A 24,608-nucleotide genomic window follows, 5' to 3' on the forward strand; every position below is an offset into this window, starting at 1 on the left:
ACTTGGTTTTAGAGTCACTCTCCCGAGGCGAGCGGTCCCAGGAGCTTTTCCTCCGCTCCAACGGAGGGTCGCAGGGACCGCAGGAGAAAAAGGCGCGAGGTCGGACGAAGCTAGCGAGAGGGGCGGGGCTCGAAGGAAGGCGGGGCTCGAGGGAAGGCGGGGCTCGAGGGAAGGCGGGGCTCGAGGGAAGGCGGGGCTATGGGGGCTTTTGGGAAGGGGCGACTGCGCAAGCGCAGTAGCGCGCCTCGCCGCCGTGGTGGCAGCGACCTCCCCTCAGGAAGCCAGGTCTCCGCCTCCTCCTCCCACCCCGCCTGTTTGGCGGCGGCGGAGGCGGCGGTGGTGGCAGCGGTTGTCCCTGCCCCTCCGCCACCTCCACCTCGGCCTGTCCCCTGCCGGCGGCGTTGGCGGGGAGGGGGACAGTAGTTGTAGACGGCTGCCCCTGCCTCAGAGAAGGTGAGTTCCCGCCCCGGCGGCGGGAGCGGCCCCGGCCTGCAGCGCCTCGACTCCGCCGCCCCGTGGAGGCCGGGCGCGCCCGGGGAGTGCGAAATGGCCGACCGGGACCCAAGCCGAGGCCCTGCGCTTCCCTTCCCACCCGCCGCCCCGGGAAAGGGGCGCCAGGGCCCCCACGTGGAGCGTGGAGGGAGAAGGGACGCCTCAGCTGCCGGGGAAGCTGAGGTTGGAGCGGGAGAGAGGCGGCCGGGCCGAGGCTGTGGATCTGAAGTGCCAGGGAGAGGGGTTTGATGGGGACAACTCGGAGATCGGGGCCACAGAGCCGGGGAGAGAAGGCCCCAGACACGGAAGGGAGTAGACCTGCACTGGGTGAAATTCACCATCCTGGAAAGTAGAGACCTCACACGTGGGGAGAAGTGGGCTAGGGATTTGGGGAGAGTGGGCACTAAACACGCGAGCTGAAAGTTGCAGGGGCCCTGGGGGAAGAGAAGGGGGTGAGGTTTTTAGGGGTCACTTTTAGAGTTTTCCTTGGTTCTTGAGATAACACCCTATAAGACAAGCCTCTAAGATTTACAGGCCTGTCTTGATAGTGATCCGAGTTTTAATGTGTATCTACCAGTGTCAGAGATAATAAAGCGGGACATCAGGGCGGTGAAAACATTTTATTCAGTAGGTACTGACAGTAGGGAAAGAGCTGAGCTCCATTCCGATTTGTAGAGGTGACTGGGGGTTTTAAGGGGAAAATGAAGGAATAGGGGAGAGGTGGGGTCCAGGTAGAGTCAGGGAAGTGCAAAATTACAAAGGGTTGGCAGTGTCAGTGCAATAGGCCTGGTGTGTCTGCTTGCTGGCAGTTACGGAACTGAGGATTCTGTTTCCCCACGGAGACGGAAGCCTTCTTCTTGATGACTACACTCCAGATGAATGGCTTTCACATCCTTGAGAGAGACACTCCTGAGTTGTAGGAGGTACACATACATCTCAAAGGGACAGAGGAAGTATTCACAATTGTAAACCCTTTTTAGTAAGTATTCTAAAAGAGGTCGGGGTGTTGTCTAGAACAAACAATAAATGTCTTTTGACAGACGAGCTTTTCCAAGTCTGAGCTCAAAATGGGGTTGGGTCATCCAGGGGATGCAGCCACAGGCAGCTCAAGGCCATGTTAAAGTTTGGCCAGGTCTCTTTGTGCAGAAGTTTGGAAGGAATGTACTTGTCTATAGAGTTCACAGTTTTCACCAACACATTTTCCCTAACACTGAGAGCTATTTCTTGATTTTCTCAGTATGAGATATTTGAGTTCTCACAAGTACTATATACCTGCAGACAAACTACTTGTTCCAAACTGTGAGTTTACGCTTCAAGACAGTTTTAGAAATGGTTTTAGACAGTGAAGCTTGATCCCACTGCAGAAGATCTAGTAAATTTTTCAGCCATCTTCAGTTTCATAATTTTTAGTATTTACTGTGTTGCCTTACGTTGCATTTTGTCTCCAGGGTGAAAGATGATGGAAGCTGATGGAAGCAAGAACATTGTTGGATAATTTAACTGTCTTTTTCCTGAAAGACATCAGTAAATACAGTAGTTTCATAAAAATTTCATTTTCATCCTCTTCCACAATAAACTCTGTTCTTGTGTGCTACTCTATAATCTGTTAAACCATTCACTTTGGAGGCATGGCAAAACAGTAAAGTATTATAAATTTCTTTAAAAATTTTGTAACCACTTTGTATAAATTCCATTCACTAAAAATGGGAACTAGAAATTCATTGCAGCCAAATGATGTTCCATTAAGTCCCTTAGTGAAAGCAACCTTCGGAAAACTGGATTTAGCGTCTTCAGTCAGCCTGGGTTAGTATCACTGTTTGAGATAAAAAATAAAGTCTTCTGAATTTTCTGCTTTCATACCAAACTTCCTGCCTTTCACTGACAAGTAAGCCTGAGCAATTTATAGGTGTCAAGACTACAATTCATTTTAGCTCCCATCGCCAGATCACAGGAAGAGTTAGAAATGGTTTCTCATGAAAAAAAAAACAGCTTTCTGCCAGACTTTTTTGCAATGACTTTGAACATGTGCAATTACTGAAGACTTTAAACAAAATCAGTTCACACTATGCTAGCAGTTACCTCTCTATACTGCTTCAAGGTGGCATGAGAATACTGGAATAGGAGTCTTAACTGTTAATAGGTTCTACTGCTAATTTCTCAGCCAGCTGTATGGCCCAAAAGTCCCAAACTTTCTGGACTTGAGTTTTGTCACCTGTGGGGAGGAGAGTTGGACTAGCCCAACCGAGTGATTCTCAGCCAGGGGTGCTTTTGCCCCACCCCTCATCCCAAAGGACATTTCACAATGTTTGAAGACTTTTTTCTTGGTTTTTGCCACTGGACAAGGAAGGGCTTTGTGAGCACGGGTGTAACTGGCCAGAGATGCCACAGGCTACCTAAAACGCACACGGCATCAACACAAACACACAACAAACACAACAAAGGATTATCGTACCCAAAATGCCAGTAGTGTACAGTGAAGAACTCTGCACTAACCGAACTGAGATCCTTGACAGCTTTAACATTGTGAACTGATTCTGCAGTTCCATATTGATGCTCTTTTCCAAGGCTTAGCCATGTGCTAGAACAACAATTCGTAAAACATGAAACTTTGACCTGTAATGGCTACCAAATGATGTTCAAAGAGTAATGAAATCTCTGCTGAGTTACAATTGAGACTATTCACTAGGATTTCAAAAACAAAATATAATTTGTTACCTAAAAATTACCTCTTGTCACTTTAAGTAAATACTCTTCATTAACTGTTCAGTTCAGGGCTACTTAACAGATGGTAAATATTTGCTATACTATTTAAAACATTAGTAGTGTATTTTTAGTTTAGATATTTATAAAAGCATAACATAATTGCCACTTAGGATCGTACATGAACAAGAAGAGAAAAAAGAATGCTTGGTACTTGACCAGTATCTTTGTTTTTTTCTTTAAAGACTTTGTTAGGAGATTCCTCCAAAAGATACCAAAAGAATTGTCATGCTTCCAGTTATTAAAAGTCTGCTTTCACTTTCAAGATCCGGATAGGACCATTAAAACTGCTGATCCATTTTCACCTATAGCTGTAACATTTTTACAAGGAACTCGTAAATGCTGGGCTTGATAATAAACAAATGTCAGTAAGGATTAAAAATTAGCAAGCAGAGAAGATATTGAATGTGTAACATAACAAATAGGATATTGAGAAATTAAACTCAATCACAAAACCCAAAGAAATACCACATGATCAGACTTACATGGAAAGAAATATATGTTGAATTTATGGTCAAGGTGTCAAGATTTTCCAGGACACTTTGTAATTCATTCAGTGAAGCTTCTCAAATATTTTGACAGTTAAAAAATTTTGACTGAGTAATAATGTTCCTGAGAAATCAGTAAAAACAAAACCACAGCAAACCCTGCTTATCTGCTGCTTTCTAAAAGAAAAAAAAGTAGACTCGTTTTTAAAAATGAAGGACATTTCTGGCTTCTTCCTGAATCATAAACCCATTTACATAGCAATTGCCAAAAATGTTCCTTTGTTTTCTGATAGTAAGCAGAGATTCAAGTGAAATGACCAGAAAAAAATAGCTAATAGCCAGTCTTACATTTATTTGGAAAAAACTTGGAGCTCCTACTGTGGACCAGGTACTGTTCTCAGTACTAAGGATATTGATGTGAATTAGGCACAGCCCTTTTAAATGGCTCAGTGGTAATGTTTGATAGTGAAATGGAGCAGGGTGGAGGGGCCGAGGCCAGAGTAAGTGGAGAAAATGCAGTTTTAAGTATGGGCTAACCAGAACCTGATACCAGGAGTAGTTCATTGTTCTGTATAAATCTGTGCCCTGCCAACAACATGTTTACTACAGGCTCGCAAGAGCACATTATGTTGTAAATCTAATGTTGGCAGCTGGGAAGAGTGGTTGGGGAGGAGGATGTCTGGTGAAACATTAATGATTATTTTAGTTTCAGATCCACTGGCTTTTTTAGGTGTTAATATGTGAAAATATTGACTAAGCATGTTAAAATGACTTAAGATCGCCCCTACTATGTCCATCAGATATATGTTAGAACATGAGCATTCTTACAGACCCATTCACATTTACTGACCTTTTAGAAGGAATGGCATGTATTTGATAGCATTCTGATGTAGGGTGTCTGCCCTGGGTCCAAGTAAAATTAATTTCACAAGCAAGATCCTTGAGCTAACCATATTTTAAAAACCTTTATGCTGTATTGTGTTTAAATACCATGTCACAACACAATGTGCTGTGAGAATGAAAAATTTTATTAAATTGAATTGATTTACTCATCAAACCTGTTAAACCGGGTAAGGTGTATTAAACATGTATTTCATACAGTGCAAAAGTTAGATTCAGTTTTTTCAATTTCTAAAAGGGTGATTGGAATATACCAAATTCTCCCGGACAGGTCTAGAATTAGGAAAAGTAGAGTGTTTCTTGGTACTTTGTTAAGATATGAAGCTCTTTTTAAACAATTTTGGAGTATGAGCAATTCATACTATTAATGTGTCTCCTGTTTAACTCAGTAGTTGATGTGCTGTGTTTACTACCTTAGCTTTTGTAACGGTTTTGCATACTACACTGAAATAAAGACGACCAAGCCTTGTACAGCTGTTGAATAACAATGTGCATAGTTTCATTTCTCCAAAATAAAGGGCTCCATGTTCTTTATCTTTCCACTATACCTTCAGTACGTTCAGTCAGGACAGACTACTTCTTGCTTAAGACCTAATACCAGCCTGTAAATAGCCTGGGTGTTTCTGCTTGATATCCCATACCCTTGGATATTAAAGTATACGTAGCAGACATTAGCACAGGACATAAACTGAAATCTTCAGAATTGGTTTAAAATCAGAGCAATCAAAAGATAAGGATCAGTTCGAACTTTCAGTTTTCATTACAAAAAAGTCCCTCTGAATAGCTTGAAATACAAGGAATTAGGTATTCCTGTCAGGCGCTCTTGCTCTATTTACACATCACCTTTTCTCTTTTTGGCTTTCTATAGTTACTGGAATAACTGGCTGGAAGAACATTTCATTCTATCAGTTAAATAGAAAAAAATCCTGAATAATAATAAAAATAGCTCAGTAATACTATGTGCCGTGCACTTTTCTAAATACTTTAATTTCTTTAAGACTCACAACAACTCAGATGTCTGTTACATCCCATTTTAGAGATGAGGAACCTAAGGCACAGAGAGGTTGAGAAACCTGACCGAGCTAACACAACTAGTAAGCGTCAGAACTGACTCCAGAGTCCCTGGGTCTCACTCCAAGAAGCAGTGAGGTAGTTAACGTAAAATGACAACCAGTAGTTCTGCACAGGTGGCTTGACCTTTGTTAGGTGAATGATCCCCCTGGAAACAAAGCAAACATTTAAAAATCCAGTTTAACAAGTGAAGGTAGAATTTTTCCAAATATTCATTGCAGATCTTTCAGCCCCTCTAGTACACTCTGAGGTACACTTACCATAAATGGCATCTACTTAAAGTGTACAATTCAGTGAGCTTTTGACAGACATGTCCTCCCATGAAACCACAATCAGAAGCAAAATGCCAAATATTTCCACCAACCCCAACAGTTTCCTCATCTCCCTTCGCAATCCACCTCTCCCTCCAGGCCTGTCCCCAGCAACCACTAATCTGCTTTCTATCACTGTAATTTGCATTTCTAGAACTTTTTATAAGTAGAATCATAGTAGGTACTCTTGTGTTTTTCACTCAGCATGATGATTTTGTGATTCATCCATGTTGTATGTACTGCTATTTTGTTCCTTTTTATGGCTGAATAATTCTATTGTATGGATATACCACTTTTTTTAACCCATTCCCCTGTTGATAGACATTAGGGTTGCGTCAGTTTTTGGCTGTTACAAATAAAGCTGCATGATTTGGGGGTATTCAGCAGTGTGCTAGGAGGTACTTGAAGTTCAAATGATACTTTTTATTTAAAGATTAAATTAAAAACTTTAATATAAAATGGATTTTTTAAGGTTAGAGTTCAAGAAGTTCATGTTTTTAAGGTAAAACATGAAACTTGAAATCCATTTTTTTGTGATTGGTCTCTAAGCTGTATGCTCCCTAGACCTCCAAGCGATAAGAGTTCACTTGTCCGTTTAGATAGAATGCTTTGGTCAAAATGATTGAGACTGAGCAACATTCCTGTAGAAAGAATAATTGCAATTTAGGAAGACATGTCATCTATTTTTCAAATCTCAATAAAATGGGAAAGTAAGGCTTCAATGTAGTATAAATAGATTTGAATAATCAGACCCCTAAGAAGGAGGGTAGTAGGGAGCAGAGTGGAGAAGCATAGAGTATTCAAAAAGATGCTGAATTTAATTTTGGAATAAACAGATTCCATGAAATTCTTAATGTCTTTCTTACTGGGAATGAATAGATCAATCCTAGATGGAAAAAAAAAGGGTCGATTCTTTGTAGCATGCCATAGGTGTTACCTTGCTCTCTTCCTACTTAAAGTTTTCGCCAGTAACATGGATGAAGACATAGACTGAATGCATATAAAAACTCTGTGGGAAACGTAGCAAAGGTCAAGATTTAAAAGAATTTGAATTTTAAAGATCCTCATAGATAGGAATGGTGGCCTAAACCTAAAATGAAGTATAAAGTCATGCGTTTAGAAAAATAAACCAATTACATAAAGTACCGGATGGGAGAAGACAGCCAATATGGAGAGAGATGCTACATCTGGGGTTTTAGCAATTATAAAGCTCAGTAGAAGTCAGTAATATGTCTGCTATAAAACACAAAATACCAAGGCTGGATGCCCCAGATCATTTCCATGAAGTTCAGAGTCTTACTGGTGCCCCAGTAACATCTTCAGAACGGTATTTTCTGGACTAAAAAATATATTACCAGATTAAATATTAGAGGCTTATTAAATGTTTTCATACTGAAATTGCCATTCTAATGAGCAAAAATTAGTACGTTAGCCTTGCAAGCACTCAGGAAATTAAGATTTGAGATGGTATATGAAATAATATCCAGTTGAAGATTGAAAATAGAACCTTAAATGTCTTGTCTCCCTTTATTTTATTCATAGATACCACACTGAACAAAGACTGAATACGTTTTGTAAAAGGCTTGTAAGGAGTAATGCCATAGTTTGAATCACAGTGGATTTCACGTTATGAGGTAGGTGGAAAATAAAAGGCTTCTAATTTGTTAGCATTATGTATACTGAAGCTTGAAAAGCAAGTGAAAGTTTACAATTCTTAGTTCAGACTAAATATATTTAAACTCATGAATGCTATCTTCAAAGTCAGAGGTGTAAATTTCAGATCACTGTTTTTCTAAAATAAACAATACTACTTATTTTTCAAGGGTAAAATACACATACTTTAAAAGTTTACTTTCAGATTTACAGGAAGCAAAATAAGAAGTTGAAGGCAGATTTTGTGAGTTTTCAGATGACTGATCGATGTTGATCCAATTCTAAACTTTGAATTATTTAATCGTCATAACAAAATTGTGCTTAGTTTCAGGTGAATGGGAATAGAGTATTGGACAAAAATAGATTTTGTAATCTCTGCATCATTGTTTTTAGCTCCTCAGTTGTTACACAGTCTCACTACTTGGGGAAAGTTCATGCTGAAAAACTGAAGCAATTAAAGGGTGAATATGATCAGATTTCTCCACCAAGTTCTGATGAGGGTAAGGTTCCATTCATCTCTTCATTGATCTCTGTCTGCACCATCTGTGGTCTTTGGGGACTGGCTTCTTTCACTCAGCATGTCTTCAAGTTTCATCCATGTTGTACCATTTATCAATACTTCATTCCTTTTTATTGCTGAATAATATTCCATTGTATGAATCGCTACATTTTATTTATCCATTCATCAGTTGATGAACGCTGAGTTGTTTCTGCTTTTAACTGTTAGGAACAGTTGTGCTGCTGAGAACATTTTTATACAAGTTTTCGTGAGGACATAGATTTTCAGTTCCCTTGGATGTATACCTAGGGGTGAAATTTCTGGGTTCTGTGGTAACTCTATGTTTGACATTTTGAGGAACTGCCAAACTGTTTTAAAAAGTAGCTGTACCATTTTCCATTCCCACCACGAATGAATGAAGTTTCCAGTTTTACCACATTTTTGCCAACACTTATGATTGCCTGTCTTTTTTTATTATAGCCATCCTAGTGAGTGTGAAGTAAAATCTTTTCATTATCAAAGATGTTTATACACAAAGGTAGAGGAAACAGTATTATGAACCCCCTGTACCTATCATCTAGTTTTAATCATTATCAACATCTTTTTAATCTTATTCGTGACTTTTCAAAAACAGCTTTATTGAGGCATAGTTGACATACGATAGACTGTGCGTGCTCCAAGTGTACAGTTTGGTAGGTTTTGACAAGTGTGTATACCCATGAAGTGATCCCCACAATTAAGATAGCAAACACATCCATACCCCAGCAAGTGTCCTGTGTAACAGCTCCCTCTACTGCTTCCTGCCTCGTCCCCAACCACCCGTTATTGCTATAGATTAGTTTGCGCTGTCTAGAGTTTTATGTGTGGAGAATCCTACATTATGAACTCTTTTGTCAGGCTTCTTTCATTCAGCATAATTATTTTGAGATTCATCCGTTTTATTGCTTTTTATCACTGATAGTACTCCATGGTCTGGATATACCACTATTTGATTTATCCGTTCACCTGTTGATCAACATTTGTTTTTGTTTTTGCTTTTCCCTTTTCTGGGGCTATTCCAAATGAAACTGCCATGAACATTCACGTAGAAGTCTTTGTGTGGACATACGTTTCCTTGTCTTTGGGGTCAGTATCTAGGAGTGAAGTAACTGGATCATGTGGTAGGTGCAGGTTTAACTTCCTCAGAAGCCACCAGGCTGTTTTCCAAGTGGCTGCACTATTTCACACCCTCAGCAGCGCTGTCTGAGAATTCTGGGTGTCTCACGTCCTCGCCAGCACTGATATTGCCAGGTCCCCTTAGTTTCAGTCAGTCTAGTGAGTGCGTGGTCGTATCTCTGTGTGGCTTTAATGGACACTCACTTGGTGACTAGTGACAATGAGCGTCTTTCATGTGCTTATTGTATATATTCTTATCTGAAGTGTTCAAATATTTTGCCCATATTTAATCAATTATTTGTCACTTTATTTGATTCTAGTCAGAATTTTTATACTACTTAAGTTGAATAGGGGCTAAATTTTCTGACTCACTGAATTCGGCTTCATTTAAACTTTCTGTTTTGTCTCAAGTTGCCAGTAAAGACAGCTATCTGTGGTGACTCCAGATTGCTGTCAGGCTTGCTCCTGTCGAAGGGAAGAAATCTTTGATTCTATGTGGGTTATGCTGCATCCTAATTTTTAAATAAAATATACCACCAAAAATATCTAGGACATTATCATCTCCTAGTTAGTGTGTTATCTGCTATTATTTGTACCTTTGCAGGATTTGAGGTGGGAAAAGAAAGAGAAATAGTTGTTGCTGCCCCTACCCACCCAAAAAAAAAAAAAATTAAACAAGCAGAGACTAGTATACCTAGTTTAAATTTCTTCTGAAACTTTTTCCTCCGTAAATCCTACCCCATCTCAGCTCTCTTCTCCATCTCCTCCCTAACCTTCCCACCAGTACTTTCTGTAACAGAGAGAGAACAAACCAGGAGGAATTCTAGAATGTTTTTTTTCACCAATCAGAAGCAGCAGAATGAAATCCAAGCTCCGTGCAGAAGATACAGAACTCTGTTCCCTCGTCTTTCCTCATGCCCTGTACCTCACAGTAGTTTTGTCTCACGGCTGAATTTCTCATTTCCAGCATTCCCAAACCATTTTACAAACGTCCTTTTGTTATTAAGTCTTACAATACTCTGGTCAGGTGAGTATTTTATGTTTGGTTTATTTTGTTTGAGTATACAGAAGATTTTAAAGATCAAATCATTCCTCCATGGTTCATTAACTTTCTTAGAAAATAATATACAAGAAACTGATTAATCAGATCTTTAGAAATTATGTGAACATTCAGACCAGGCCACTCGCCATGGATGTGGAAGTCCATACATTTCTACATCCCTTACATTTTTAGCCCTACAAAATAATTCTATACATCAGCTCCCTTATGCCTTCTTCATCCTACTTCTGAGAAGGATAAAATGATTTGTGAGTGGCCTAGGCAGTGTTTGACCCCCGCGATGCTCCTTTTTGGCGTGTAGTATCACGGTGCTTAACTTTTATGCCAAAGTCAGTTTTAATTTGTTTGGGCTTCTTTATTTTGTCTTTTGAAATTCTTTTCAAGAGTAAAGCAAACATTCAGAATAAAATAATCTAGTAAGAAGAATTTTCTCCCATCTCCTCTACAGAGAATCCCTGGTTGTCAACCTAATGAAGCATTCAGAGAAGACATATGACTCTTTTCAAGATGAACTTGACGATTATATCAAAGTGCAGAAAGCCAGAGGCTTAGAGCCAAAGACTTGTTTCCGAAAGATGAGAGAGGATTATTTGGAAACCTGTGGGTACAAAGAAGAGGTTGATTGCAGACCCAGGTACAGAATGTTTGATCCGAGACTCCCGTATGAGACCGTCCAGGCCTCCCCGAGACCGCGCGGTATCTCGCACGCAGTGGAAAGGCGGTTACCGCAGTGGCCACCAGCTGGTGACAGCAGGTGGAGTCTGGGCTCCCTGAGCTGCTGTCAATCTGCCAGGGACTGTTTCTCAGGAACCCCAGTACCCCTGAGCCTTAGTCAGCAGGAGTATAACTGTCGCTCACACAGTGTAGAATCTGGAGTTTCCAAGCACCTCTCCTCAGAAAACGGAGCCAGTGCCCATCAAGCTGGTTATGAACAGACGCATCGGAAGAGATCAAGGCGCCCAGAGGAAGGCAGAGGACAACCAGGGGAGGAGAGGCCCAAGCATAAGAGGAAAAAGGCTTGTGAGGAAGTAGATTCAGACAAACACAGGAGCATCCAGAGAAACGAAACAGAGCTGGAAGCTGTCAAAGCCAGTTCAGGAAAGCCTAAGAATCGGAAGGAGAAAAACAGCCGAGATGTAGCTTCTAAGAAAGAGGGACGTAAGCGTAGGAAAGAGAAGAAGGAACAAGGCAAAGAAAGGACAGAGGAGGAGATGCTTTGGGACCAGTCTATCCTTGGGTTTTGAAGCTTTTGGACTGGTTCTCCCGTGGTTAAACTGAAGATCGCTGAGGGGCTCGGTTCTATGTCCGTGTTCCAGCTCGCTTCCCGTGTGAACAGGTGCGCGGGCAGGGTGCGCAGGGAACATTTAGCACGCTTGCTCTCCAACGTGGAAACGGCTGTTCCTCATTTTCTAAAATCAGCGCTACGTTGCCTTTACACATAACGTAATTCCCCTTAACGAGAGTGGCTTCGCTTTTGTTCATCAAATTGCTGTGACGGTGGAAGTGTTTTTCCCTTGGAAGGTCATTTATTTGAAATTGGAGGATAGGCAGGCTTTGCAGAATCTGTTTCTACATTGGGTTTTAGTTTGGGGTGGGGTATTTTTATATTCATTAGTTTTCCTTATGAAGCAATTTAGATTCTTTTTCCTTTGCTAGATCTAACTTGCAATATATTTTCTAGATTGGAAAGTGGAAAATGCAATAGAGTATATAATAAGCTTAGGTTACATACAGTTTTGAACATTTCAGAGTCTTATACAAAATCAGTTTATATTCTGGAAATGTTTATAATATAATAAAGTTATAATTTCTACAATTTTTTGGTTCTGTGTCAGTGATCTGTTCCTATTCAATGATGATTTTCTTCTGGAAGAGCAATCACTAAGCATATTTAAACCCACTTTTTAGGACAGAAATGTATGAATGATCACAACTTTTCCAAATAGTTGAAATTGGGACATTTATAAGAAATAAAATGCCGTTAGCTTATTCTTTCCTGACTAGTGTTTTCGTTCTGATGATCCCCTCCCCCTTTCTTTGAGGAGGAGTTGCGGATGGGGGTGGAATCCAGAGAGGGCCTCAGTTGGTTAAGTCACCTCGCTTACCAAGCCCAGTTTCCTCACCCACGGATATCAGGGAGGAAAAGGCAAAATAGGGGATGCTTCATGAGCTTGTGTTTCATCCTTGCACGGAGGCCGTGCTCATCATTCCAGCTGTAGTGTTTGTGCTGCCGAAGCCAGCGCTGATAATCCCCTTTCATGATAAGCATATCAAGTATTTGAGCTCCACCGTTTTGTTGTAGAAAGAGTGATGGCCTGGGAATGCGAATCCCAGGATTCTAGTCTCAGCTGTGCCATCAAGTTGTTGATTGAGTTTGGGGAAGTCATTTGATTTTCCTCATTAGCAAATGTTACCAGAAGGACTGGCCTCTAAAATACCTTGAATAGCAACAAGATTCTGTGATATGAAAACTCTGCATTCTACAATGTTGTGCTTACATGTTTATTATAATGTTAACTTTCAAATCGTCTTTAATTACATGTATTCCCTCCCCCACCGCAAATCCACCTGCTGGACCCGGTCTCCCTACCCTTGCCAGGCTGCCTTTCTCAGCCCTGGCCCCTCTCCGGGTCACCACCTTGCCTAGCCTCCTACCTCAGTGGGCCCCAAATTGCGAAGAAAGGAAGGACAGGGAGAGGGTAGGTGACCCATTTTATTTTAAACTATGACCACAAACCTCCAATCCCTCAGGTTTCCTTAGGAAATTTCCCACTCTCAGAGATGTCTTTTATATTCTCCCCTCTCTCCTCAAACCTTCCCCTCCCTGGTGCCTCCTTTCTCTCAGCTGATGACCTCACCTCACACTCTAGTGAGAAAAACAGAAGCCATCAGGGGGGGCTTACTCATTGCCCTACCACTAGGTCTACGGGCTTCCCTCAAGTAGGCTGTTCTCTGTCTTCCCTCCTGGTGCAATAACAGTGTCCCAGCTCTTACTAAAGACAAACCCCTCCCTCATGCATTGAGTCCTACGCCCATTTACCTTCTCAAGGACTTCATCTCTTTCCTGCACCTTGACTCTCTCCTCCTTTCCTGGGTTATTTTATTATATGCAAACAAGCTTCTATTTCCCTTCTTCAAAAAAACAAAATAACAAAAACTCCTTTGCCACTGTACATCCTCTTTCAGCTGTCTCTTTTCTCTTTCACATCAAGCTTGTCTACACCTGCTTGTCTACACTTTCCCACCACTTATTCTTGCCCCCATCTATTTTAATCTGGTTTCTGTCCCTACCATTTCTCTGAGGCTAAAATAAAACGGCCAGGCAACTGTACAATTGAAAAAGACAATAACTCCAAGAAAAATAAAGTATAATGCAGTAAAGAAGAAGTAATCATATTTTTCAGTCAAAAATATTCGTTGAGCATCAAATTGGAGCCAGACATGGTTACTAAACAATGACCTTGACAGACATAGGAAAAAATTAGTAAAAGAAAAAAAGAGTCATTTCAAAAGTAATATTTTAAAGGAATACAAGAGAATACAGACACCATAGAAAGAACACGGAAATAAAGAGTAGAAAGGAAAGCAGTGACAATAATCCAGCAAAAGTAAAAAAAATTGACACCTTGCAAGAAGGTGATGAAAGATGAACAAAGGAGATCCAAATGTACTTGGAGTCTCTAAAGAAGAAAACAAGCAATAAAGCAGGACACACATGTAAAACCCTAATTTGTGTTTACGAATGACAACAACATGTGTACACACTTGCAAAACAGTTGCAGGTGTGCAGGCAAAAGGTTGTTGACCTGGGTAATCATGGGGTGTCCTGGATTCTCAGACCCTGGGCAGTAACTCCAAGACAGCTGAACTTTCAAATCTGACAATTTTGATTTTGAATTGGGCACTTAACAAGCTACGTGTGGTAGATTCTTTGTTGGAGAAAATGGCAGTAATAATTCTCCCTTCCTATGTCCACTCCCGGTGTCCCATCCACTATGCCTGGGCTTGGCCATGTGACCTGCTTTGGCCAATGGGAGAACAGCAAATATGATGCAGCTAGATTTGGAAAGTGTCTGTGCTTGCCCTCCCACTACTTTAGGAACTCAGCCACCTTGTGCAAGGCCTTCTGAATAATGAGAGACTTGTGGCTGTGTCACCCAGCTAATCTTCCTCCTCACCAGATGCAGAGCACCTTGGCCATCAACCAGCCCCCACTGAGCCAGCCCAGCCAACTCACAGAATTGTGAGAAATAAATGTTTGCTCTTTTAAATCCTAAGTTTTGGGGACGTTTATAATGCAGCAAAAACTATATACTATGTGATTTTAGGCAAGTTTCTTAATCTGAGTCTCAGTTTTCTCATCTGTAATGTGGAATTAAAACAATTACCCTCGGAGGGCTATTTTGAGGATGAAATGGGAAAATATATGTGAAGTTCTTGGCACAGCACAAATCAACATAATAATATCAACATAATAAAAACAGCCAAACTCCACAGGCTGAGGTGCACTGTTTTAGAGCTTTGTAAGCTGTCCTCAAATCTAGAATGCCAGAGGGGAAGCACGGGAAAGCAGTGGAAGGGTGGGGCAGCAGAAGCCAAGATATGAGGGTGCATGCCCCAGTGTATCTCTATGGTTCCATTTATATAAAGTTCAACCAAACAAACAAAAAAAAAACAGGAAAAATGATTATCTTTTGAGATTTATACTTAAGTGATAAGCTGTAAAGAGCAAAGATGAGATTACCATAAAAATCGTGCCACCTAGGGACGAGTTGGGGAATTAAGATTAGGAAGGAAATGGGGGAGTGTGTAGCTCAGTGGTAGAGCACGTGCTTAGCATTCACAAGGTCCTTGTTCAATCCCCAGCACCTCCACAAAAAATAAAATTAAAAATTAAAAATTAAAAAAGTAAACCTAATTACCCCCCCCCCAAAAAAAACAAGATTAGGAAGGAAAGGAGTGTGGCAGTGTTTTATTTACCAACCTAAACAGTGGTTTGGTAGACATTTCCTTTGTGATAAATCATTGTGCTGTAGATTTCAGTTTCGTGCACATTTCTGCATGTGTGCTATATTTTACAATTTGAGAATGGTGTGTTTTATTTTTAAAATATTTCAAACCAAACTCTTTTAACAGGAAATGATAATACAGTTTATTAGACTGTATCCCAAGGGGATGAGCTTAAGTGTCCCAAAGCTCCTGAAAAACTGTGATTGGATTTCTTTCTCCTGAGAGCCTGGAGCTATGAGATGGTGAGGTTCTAAAACCCAAAAGCCGGAGACAAAGGAAGAGGTGTGGCTTCCTGCTTCCTAGCTCTCTGGCTCCCAAGGGCCTGGCGGAGCAGTTTGAGCTGCGAAGAAATTGGGACTCTTCTCCTGGAGCTGAGTTAAACTTCCACCCGTGCTATGGCTCCTTCGTTCCTTCCTTTTAAGATTCTAGGCAGGTGAACCTGTTCTCTGTGGGTCCACGGGACCTCTGCTTACACAACCCCAAAGACTTGCAGGCTTGAGGAAGCGAGGGTTCCATCTGCTGGTGGAAATTTCAGTAAACTAGTGCGTGGTGGTGATTCCAGGTAAGAGGGGAACCAAACGTGTTGCTCTTTGGTGCCACTGTTTGGCTGGTGGTATTTGGGGCGCTAGCTGGGAGGGATGATGGCTTATGGGACAAACAGGGGGAGGCGGGGTGGGAAGGAGGGCTGAGGCAGGTGGGACTACTTGGATCCAGGCTTCCCAGGGGACCTGGACCTGTGGAGATGAAGTGTGGAGAGAGCCCAGGGCCCTTCTTCATGCCTGTCTTCAATCAGCAAGTGTGTATTAGGTGTTTACGTCAAGCACAATTTGATATGATGATGAGATAGCAGCGAATTAAGGAATCTGCTTGGTGAGGAATTTCAAGTGTGATAAGATGGAAAATAGACCAAATTTTTCAATGAAATTGTATCTTAGATGCAGCATCAGGGTCACCTGGGACGACATTAAAAATGCAGCATCTCAAGCCCCGCCCCAGACCTACTGAATCAGAACCAGCATTTTAGCAATCTCTGGAAACGCTCTGTTAGGTGATAGTAAGTGCCATGGAGAAAACCAAGTCAGGAAAGGGGCCTGGGGTGTCCCGGGGGGTGGGGTAGGAGAAGCCGTCAGAACTGTGAGAACGTGATATTCCAACTAAGGCATGGGAAAGAAGGGTCTTACTTAAGAGTTTTGCGGGCTTAGAGAACTGGGGCTGGAAGGGAGGAGCAAGAGGAAGGTCATCAGAGAGAAACTGGAGACCTCAGGACATTGGCATAACCAATACATAGTGCCTGGGCTTTGTAGGTGGGTTGCGGATTTGAGCTTCCTTCTGAATGAAGGAGCAAACCTGATAGATTTTGAGCAGAGGAATGATGTTAGCCAGGATTATACTACATTAAAAGAGTCATTCTGGCTGCTGGTTTGGAAACAGAACCAGCGAGCAGGAGCTGGGAGACCAGTTAAGAAGGTGACAGCTGTGATTCCGCAGAGGGGTGGTCTGGCCCCAGTGGGAGCCGTTTGGGAGGAGAGAAATGGTCCAGTCCTGAATGCATTTTAAAAGTAGAGCAGCCAGGACCTGCTGATGACGCTGCCTGAGCGGTGTGAGGAAAGCAGGGAGCAGCGAGTGTCTCCTGGGGTTCTGATCTGAGCAATGGAAGGGAAGACGGGAGTTGATGGAGATGGAGAGCTTTTTTTATTATTATTATTTTGGTTTGTTTTTTGCAAATTTTGCTTTCTACCCCATAGTGTCACCAAGTTTGTCTTAGTGTAGAGCATCTCAACTAAAAACAAAGTGGGGGAAAGGGATGGAGTGGGGTGGAGGTGAGGCTGCAAGGTAGGCAGGGAAGCGATAACCTAGCAGACTGTGGAGAAAGATAGAGGTTGATGAGGAACAGGGTTGGAGGTGGTGGCCAGAGGGACCATGAACTCTATTGAGGCTAAAAAAAATTCCAGGCGGCAGTTGTGGCTGGCACTTGGAGACTGGGGAATAGGTAGAGACCAGACGTGGGTAGTGTGGAGGACTTACCAAGGATAACGAGTAGATGGGCTTGGCTGGAGGAGACATCCAGTCGTCCCTGGCATAGGTGGGAGTTGGTCCCGGGATGCCACCACCCCCGTGCTCAAGTGCCTTAAAAATAGCGCAGTCCGATGAATACAACCTGGCTTCGCAGTCGCGGCGTCACAGCCACAGATAACGGAGCATCGAGTGACGGCTGTCATCAGATTGACTTTTAAAAGATTCCTCTGGCTGCTTCCTGGAGAAATGTTCAGAGGGTGGGTGAAAGTGGATGGAGGCTGACCTGTGGCCCGGGTGAGAGGAGACGGGGCTTGGAGCAGGGAGGCGGCAGCCAGGCTGGAGGGCAGTGGGCAGATTCCAGGGGTGTGCGGTAGGTAAAACAGGCCAGGCTGGGTGGATCTCACGGTTCATGCATGTTCTGCGTCTATCTGAGCCCTATTCGAGCAGCGCCTTCTCCCGCCACCATCACCCCTCTCCCCGCCCCTGTCTCCTCCCATCCGCCCCCCAGTGGAACAGCCTGGAACCCTCTCCCCTCCCCCCTAACCAGCACTTGTCGCGGCTGTTTTGCATATCTGCCGGGCTAGGGGAGGGAGGCGTGTTTATTGTCCGGCCATCACACTAGACTGTAAGCTTCCCCGGGGCAGCGAACATGTCTGTTTAGGTCACATATGTGCCCCGGGCAGAGCAGAGCGCCTGGCTCGGGCTATGCGCCCACTGAACACTTGTCACGGGCGGGCGCGAATACACATCACATTCAGCTGCGCCTCACATCACAGGGTTGGCTGCACACCGGGAACTGAGACCCCGAGCGAATAAGACAGGTAGGCAAGTCAATGCGTGAGTGAGTGGCCAGCCTGGCTCCAGATCCACGTCTGCCCGCGGTTGTGACCTGCCCAAAGGGGCTCGGACCGGGAGGGGGCGCTGGAACCCAGCTCCGACGCGTGCCTGTTGGGTGAGCCCTCCCAGGGGACTCTGCACCGGGGGACCTCCTCGCCCAGGCTGGACACCCGGAGCTCTTACCCACCATCCGGTACTAACAGATCCTCACTGTCCACACTGTCACTCTTCCTCATCCTTCCATACTGAGGAAGTGACCTGAGGCTTCTCTGAAGTTACATTTCACCTCGGCAGAATCCAGAATCAATTAAAAATTCTCCACCAAAAAACGAACCTCTCTCCGGGCAAATTCAGTTTCACTTCATGTTCTATTTAGGGAAGGAAGTATCTCTCCCGACCAATAATGTTTCAGGGTCAGATCCTTCTCAAGGATGAGGGCCCTAGCCTGGCAGTCCAACCTCTGAGCCAGCACCCTACCGACCCAGATGGCTCAGTGTCTGCAAAACACTGCTGCCTTGCTGGGCATCGCTAAAAACTAGGAACACCTCAATTTGCAGAGATCTAATTTTTTTTTTGAGACTCATTGTCCACGCCTGTTCTATCACAGGAAGAGGCTTTTTTTTTTTTTAAGGAAGAGGCTTTCTTAAAAATGAAGTTGATCCTTTGTGCACTGAAATAGAAAATGGTTCTGAATGCATTTTGGGGGAAGAAAAGCTGAGTTGCAAACCAGAATGTACCATCTGACCTCACCCCTGTTGGATCGGAGTTTCAGTCTGCAGTAACAAAATCATCTAGCCAGTGGTTCTCTCCAGAGAGCAAAATCAGCAGAGTTTGATTTCACATTGTATGTGGCTGCCGTGACTTTTTTAAAAATTTTAGCACAAATAAGTTTTTCTTTTAATTAAATGGAAAGACAAAAACACTAAAGTAAAACAGGCAAGTTCTCAGAATAGACCACCAGTCACACACTGAATGCTGCTGATGATCATTCCAACTTTCTGATAAGAATATTTTTAGCTGATAGTCACTGACCAGTTGCTCTGTCCCCAACACTGTTTCAAGCCCTTCATTTGTAAAATCACTCTGAGTCTCCATCACACATGTAAGGTTAGTACCAATACTGAAGGGGTTAAGTGAGCAGGCTCTGGACCCTCTGCCTGGGTTCAGATCTTGGATCTTCCACTTTCTGGCTGTGGGACCTTAAGTAAGTTATTTAAACTCTAATTCAGTTTCCTCACTTGTAAAAAAAAAAGAAAGAAATAATCATAATAGGTCCAGATTTTACCATCGTAAGTAGCACCTTCCTCTGTTCTGTTATCCCAGCTATGAGAGTAAAATACGTGTGTACACACACACACACACACACACACACAGGCTGTGAAGATGTCTCATGACTCTTGTTCCTTCTTTCTTGGTGTATAAGCACAGGGACTAGCCAGTTCTGTTTTCGTAGAATTTACAAATAATTTTAATTTATTTGCTTGATGGTCTCTATTTTCTTGCAATGACCTGATTTTCTTATTTTTATTACACAAGTAATAATATTTGTGGCAAAAAAAAATCACGAAGTACAATTAAGTAAGAAAGACTAAAATCATCCAGAATCCCCAAACCTAGGAATAACCCCCAATAAATTTCAGATGTTAATTATGTATTTCTAGATCCTCAAATTTACACAGTGTCTTAAGACTCATTTTCTTAGTACATTATATCTATTTTTGGTCTTTTTTTTTTTCTTTTTGGGGAGAGGAGGTAATTAGGTTTATTTTTTTGTTTATTTTTAATGGAGGTACTGGGGATTGAGCTCAGGACCTCATGCATGCTAAGAATGTGCTCTACCACTGAGCTGTACCCTCCCCCCCACATTATATTTTATGATTCTCAATCTATGTCAAAACCATATATTTTTTAAATCAATGGCTCCATGGTATTTACAGTATATGAACATAATGTAATCTCCACTAGAAACTTGAGAGCCTGATCTTTTCATGGAAAAAGCATACATTAATGGCAAAATAATTAACAAAAATTTTTTCTTCATCTTCTTTGGCAGGGATTCATCCATAGTCATCCATATGGAAAATGCTAAGGCTTATGACTCTTTTCAACATGAACTCCAGGATTATATCAGAAAGCAGAGAGCCATGGGATTACAGCCAGAGGTTTGCTTTAGGAAGGTGAGAGAAGATTCTGTGCACAGAGAAAGGGACCACACTGCACCCAGATCTTCAATGCTGGAGCAGAGACTCCCCTTCAGGAGGTCCCACGAGTCCCCTGGTTCCTACAAAAGGCCAAGAACAGTGGAAGGCCACTTACCCCCACTGTCCAATGTTCATCAGTTCAGACAAAGATGGGAACCTCTAAACCATTGTCAGAAAAAACATGATCATTTCTTCAATAACTGGTGGCTTCCAAGCCAGGGAATGACCACTGGCTGCCACTTAGCACGACACACAGAAGATGCCAGCTGCCTCTCAGAGGACCACACCTGCGTCCATCTGGCAGGAGATCAAGACAGGGGCTGGGAGAGAAGGTCCAGGGAGAAGGGAGGAGCAGGAGACGGCAAGGAGGAGCATGTAGGGTGGAAGAGGAAGTACCACGAAGATGAAGATTCTCACAAAGAGAACAGGAGGAAGACCAGGATGGAGCCAGGCAGTGCAGAGAAGTCCAAACACAGAAAGAAGAGCAGCCATGACCGGGACACCACAGAGGAGGGGAGAAGGTCCAGTAGAGAGAAGAGGCACCCTGGCAGAGAAAGCTCGCAGGAATGGGACTTGTGGGACGAAGCCATCCTCGGTGTTTGTTACTGATGTTGGGGATTTAGGCCCCAGATGTTAAAGAACTTGGATCCATTAGAAAGGGGATTAAATGGTATCGAAGCAATTCAATGGCCATAGTTCAAAGAAAATAAAATTAGATCCCCACTTCAGGCTCTGTTCAAATATAAAACCCAGTTGGTTGAAAGCTACAAATGTGAAAACTAGAATATAGAAAACCATTAGAAGAAAATATAAGAAAACTGTTTTTCACCTTGGAGTATGAATGGCTTTCCTGAACAAGACATATAGGCCAAGGGGCATAAAAGAAGGAAAAATAATGTAATTGTAGAAACATTAAAAATCTGTGTATAACAGAAGATTTTGTACATTTTCTTAGAAACAGAAATTAAAAGGTGTGTATTGTGCGTATTCATAGAACAGCTCCAGAAAGACACACAAAACCCTGGTAACTGGGCTCTGAGAGCAAGAACTGAGATGGGGTGAAGGGAGAAGACAGAGGGTGCTTGTAGACTAACTTTTCAAAGGGTACATTTCTATTTTCAATTTGGTACTATATGAAACTATTAGGTTTATGTATTTATTTTTGGAGGAGATCCTGGGAATTGAACCCCGGACCTTGTACATGCTAAGCGTGCATTCTACCATTTGAGCTATACCCTCCCCACCACCTTTTCAATACATAAATATTTTTAAGGCAAGAAAGATTGGGGGGAATATTTGCAATATGCTATTAATATCTCTTGCGCTGATTGTCAAATTATTGCCTCTCAGCTCCAGGCAGATTCTTTGCTCTGCTTTGTGAACCTGGGCCCTGCAGACGGGTCTCCTTTGCCAGCTGGCCTGTTAGTCTCTGCCAGTAGAGGGCGCCGGAGGGACGTCGTAACTGGGAGCAGGAGGGACTTGCCTCGTTTTCCCGGGTTGCCCAGTTTTCCGGGGCAGCAAGTCCGTGCTTTGCGTGTGTGACCTAGCAGCAGCCCTTGCCCTCTGGCATATTTCTTTGTCACTGGGGGGCTGTGTGACCTAGGGCATCGATGTCCTCTCTGCAGAGGTCTGAACCTCAGTCATGGGAGCCCCTCCGCCAAGTTGCTCAGTCCAACCATGTTCACTCTCCCTCAGGGGTGAAGGGTGGGCAACCTTCAGCCTTCCCGCCAAAACCCACCCCTCTACCTGTTTTTGCACAGCCCTCCATCTAAGGATGGTTTTCACATTTGAACCCCAAAGAAGCAAAATGTTACCCAAACCAGTGAATTCCTTTCCTTTCATCAAAGAACTTTGTTACAAAGCTTGTACTCAATTATTTTTTTAATTTTTTTTTCTGGTGAGAGGAGGTAATTAGGTTTATTTATTTATTTATTTTGAATAGAGGTACTGGGGATTGAACCCAGGACCCCATGTGTGCTTGGCAAGCACTCTATCACTGAGCTATACCCTCTCCCACTCCATTTTTTTTTAATTTTATCAATACGAAGATGGCAGGAATTTGTTTTCTGTTTTGCTATATAAGTACCTACATAATATCCTTAATTGTGCCTCTTACTCCACAAAGCCTGAAATATTTACTACCTGGCCCTTTACACAAAAAGTTTGCCAACATGAGACTATTACCTTTTCAATAAATGAAAATTTTTAAGCCAAGAAACAGATTGGGAAAAAATACTTGCAGCACTCTATCAGATGATGTGAAGTGCATCTGTCTCAGTCTTTTTGTGCCCTTTTTGATTGTTAACCACCTTTTATTAGTTAAAAATTCTTAACATTTAATTTTCCCTGTTCAGTGATTGGTTTGTCTCCTGATCTGGCCCTGAATGACACAGCCCCAATAGACAAATAGATTTTACCATTTAATAAGAAAATATGAAAAACCCAGTAGGAAAATAGGCATTTAGTTAACAAATACTGAATTCTAGTCATTATTCCAGGCACTAAGACAAAGCAGAGAATGAAACACAAGTGAGATACAGAGACGGAAAGCAGGAAGGAAGGCTCTGTTGATGTATACAGTGGAGCCCGTTCCTGGGATTGGGTCAAGATGAGCAGGTAATTTGCCTGGATGTAGGTCTGGATGGACTTTGAATGTCTTACAGGTTGTGGGGCGCTCACTGTTTGCTGTCACCCCACATTTGTAGAAAGCCAGGTATCCTTAGTGCCCATCTACTAAATGCCAGTAATCCCCTCTCCCTACCCAAACGCTGAGACAATTGACATAAATCTACAAAATGTGCCCCTCCCAGAGGTTTCTGCTCCCTCTCAGAATGCCTGGCTTAGCCTCAGAGTTCAACTGAACAAGCATTAAAAAATCAAGTCCCTGATGTCCCTTGTCCCTGAAGACAGCCCAGAGGCTTGGCAGGGCTGGCATCTTACCTCCGTTTATCAAAGGAGGGGGTCAAGACCTCAGGGGCTGGAAGAGCCAAGTAACGATTCCAGCCTGGATCCTCTGAGGACTGACCCACTCTTCTCGCCTCCGTTTCCCAGTGCTGCTTTAGGCGATGCGCTAACACTGCATCCAGCTACAATAAAGGACCCAGGGAGAAGGTTGCTCACTGCCTTGCTTTCCTTCCCGCTTTGTGCTCTGCAAGGAGAAAGGCTCCATTCAGTCTAAGGTGTCTGCGCACCCCTCTCTAGGGCTGTCACCCTCCCCTGCTGACTTCAGCCTTTGTTTGCATTGTATTTAAGAGTTATCTTCCATTTACGGCACGAGTTATTAAACTTTTTTAAAAAGTAAATTTCCAGAAAGAGAAAGCAAAATACCATATGATACCACTTATATGTGGAATCTAAAAAAAAAAAAAAAAGACAAACGAACTTATTTACAAAACAGAAACAGACTCACAGACATAGAAAACAAACAAACTTATGGTTACCAGGGAGGGAAGGGGGTGGGAAGGGATAAATCGGGAGTTCGAGATTTACAGATACTAACTGCTATATGTAAAATAGATAAACAACAAGTTCATACTATATAGCACAAGGAACTGTATTCAACTTATGGTGAAAAAGAAAATGAAAACGAATAATACGTACGTTCGTGTATAACTGAAGCATTGCGCTGTGCTCCGGAAATTGACACAACATTGGAAACTGACTATACTTCAATAAAATATATATATATATATACAAAAAAAGTCAATAAATAAATAAATTTACTTGAGCTTTTCTTACAAAGTCAACTTGAAGGAAATTCAATCTTGGAATACATCTCTAGAAAAATAAAGGTGAGGGGGGAATACCCAGAGGGTGGGAAACCTGAAGCTTTATGGATTTCAAATACAGGCCCCCGTGCTGGGATATGAAGGAGGGTAAAGACTCAGATAAGGAATGATCGGGTGGGGAAGCTGGGAAGATTCTGTGAGTAGTTGAATCTAAAGCTGTATCTGGAGGTCAGGAAGGTTTCAGGCTGAATGGTATGAGCTTCGTGGGAGCTTCGTGGGAGGGTCCAGCTTCCTGTTTCATCAAGAAGCAATAACCCCCTGGCTGTTTCAGATGCACCTCACACCATCTGAGCTCCTGAACTTGAAAGCTGATTACTCGGAAGTTCACGTGACCACATCACCGACCCCCCCCCCACGATGCTGGGGT

The 24,608-nt window shown here is 42.7% G+C and overlaps 1 protein-coding gene across 2 annotated transcripts; it reads left to right on the top strand.

The window, feature by feature from the left end:
- The first annotated feature begins 246 nt into the window (after positions 1-246).
- Positions 247-12,205, top strand: KRCC1 (lysine rich coiled-coil 1). Of its 2 annotated transcripts, XM_031692093.2 has the most exons (4): positions 247-453; positions 7,565-7,656; positions 8,069-8,175; positions 10,838-12,205. In XM_031692093.2, the coding sequence occupies exon 4, from the start codon at positions 10,860-10,862 to the stop codon at positions 11,631-11,633; it is 774 nt and encodes a 257-aa protein (XP_031547953.1). In that variant the 5' UTR covers positions 247-453; positions 7,565-7,656; positions 8,069-8,175; positions 10,838-10,859; the 3' UTR covers positions 11,634-12,205. The 2 variants fall into 2 exon arrangements, with proteins under 2 accessions (XP_031547953.1, XP_072807610.1); XM_072951509.1 differs by lacking the exons at positions 247-453; positions 7,565-7,656; positions 8,069-8,175 and adding an exon at positions 10,261-10,356.
- Positions 12,206-24,608: the final 12,403 nt, after the last annotated feature.

Source organism: Vicugna pacos, chromosome 28, assembly GCF_048564905.1.
Source record: "Vicugna pacos chromosome 28, VicPac4, whole genome shotgun sequence".
Taxonomy (NCBI): domain Eukaryota; kingdom Metazoa; phylum Chordata; class Mammalia; order Artiodactyla; family Camelidae; genus Vicugna; species Vicugna pacos.

Excerpts from the sequence above, each read along its gene's own strand:
- KRCC1 (XM_031692093.2), top strand. The coding sequence starts at position 10,860 with ATGAAGCATTCAGAGAAGACATATGACTCTTTTCAAGATGAACTTGAC.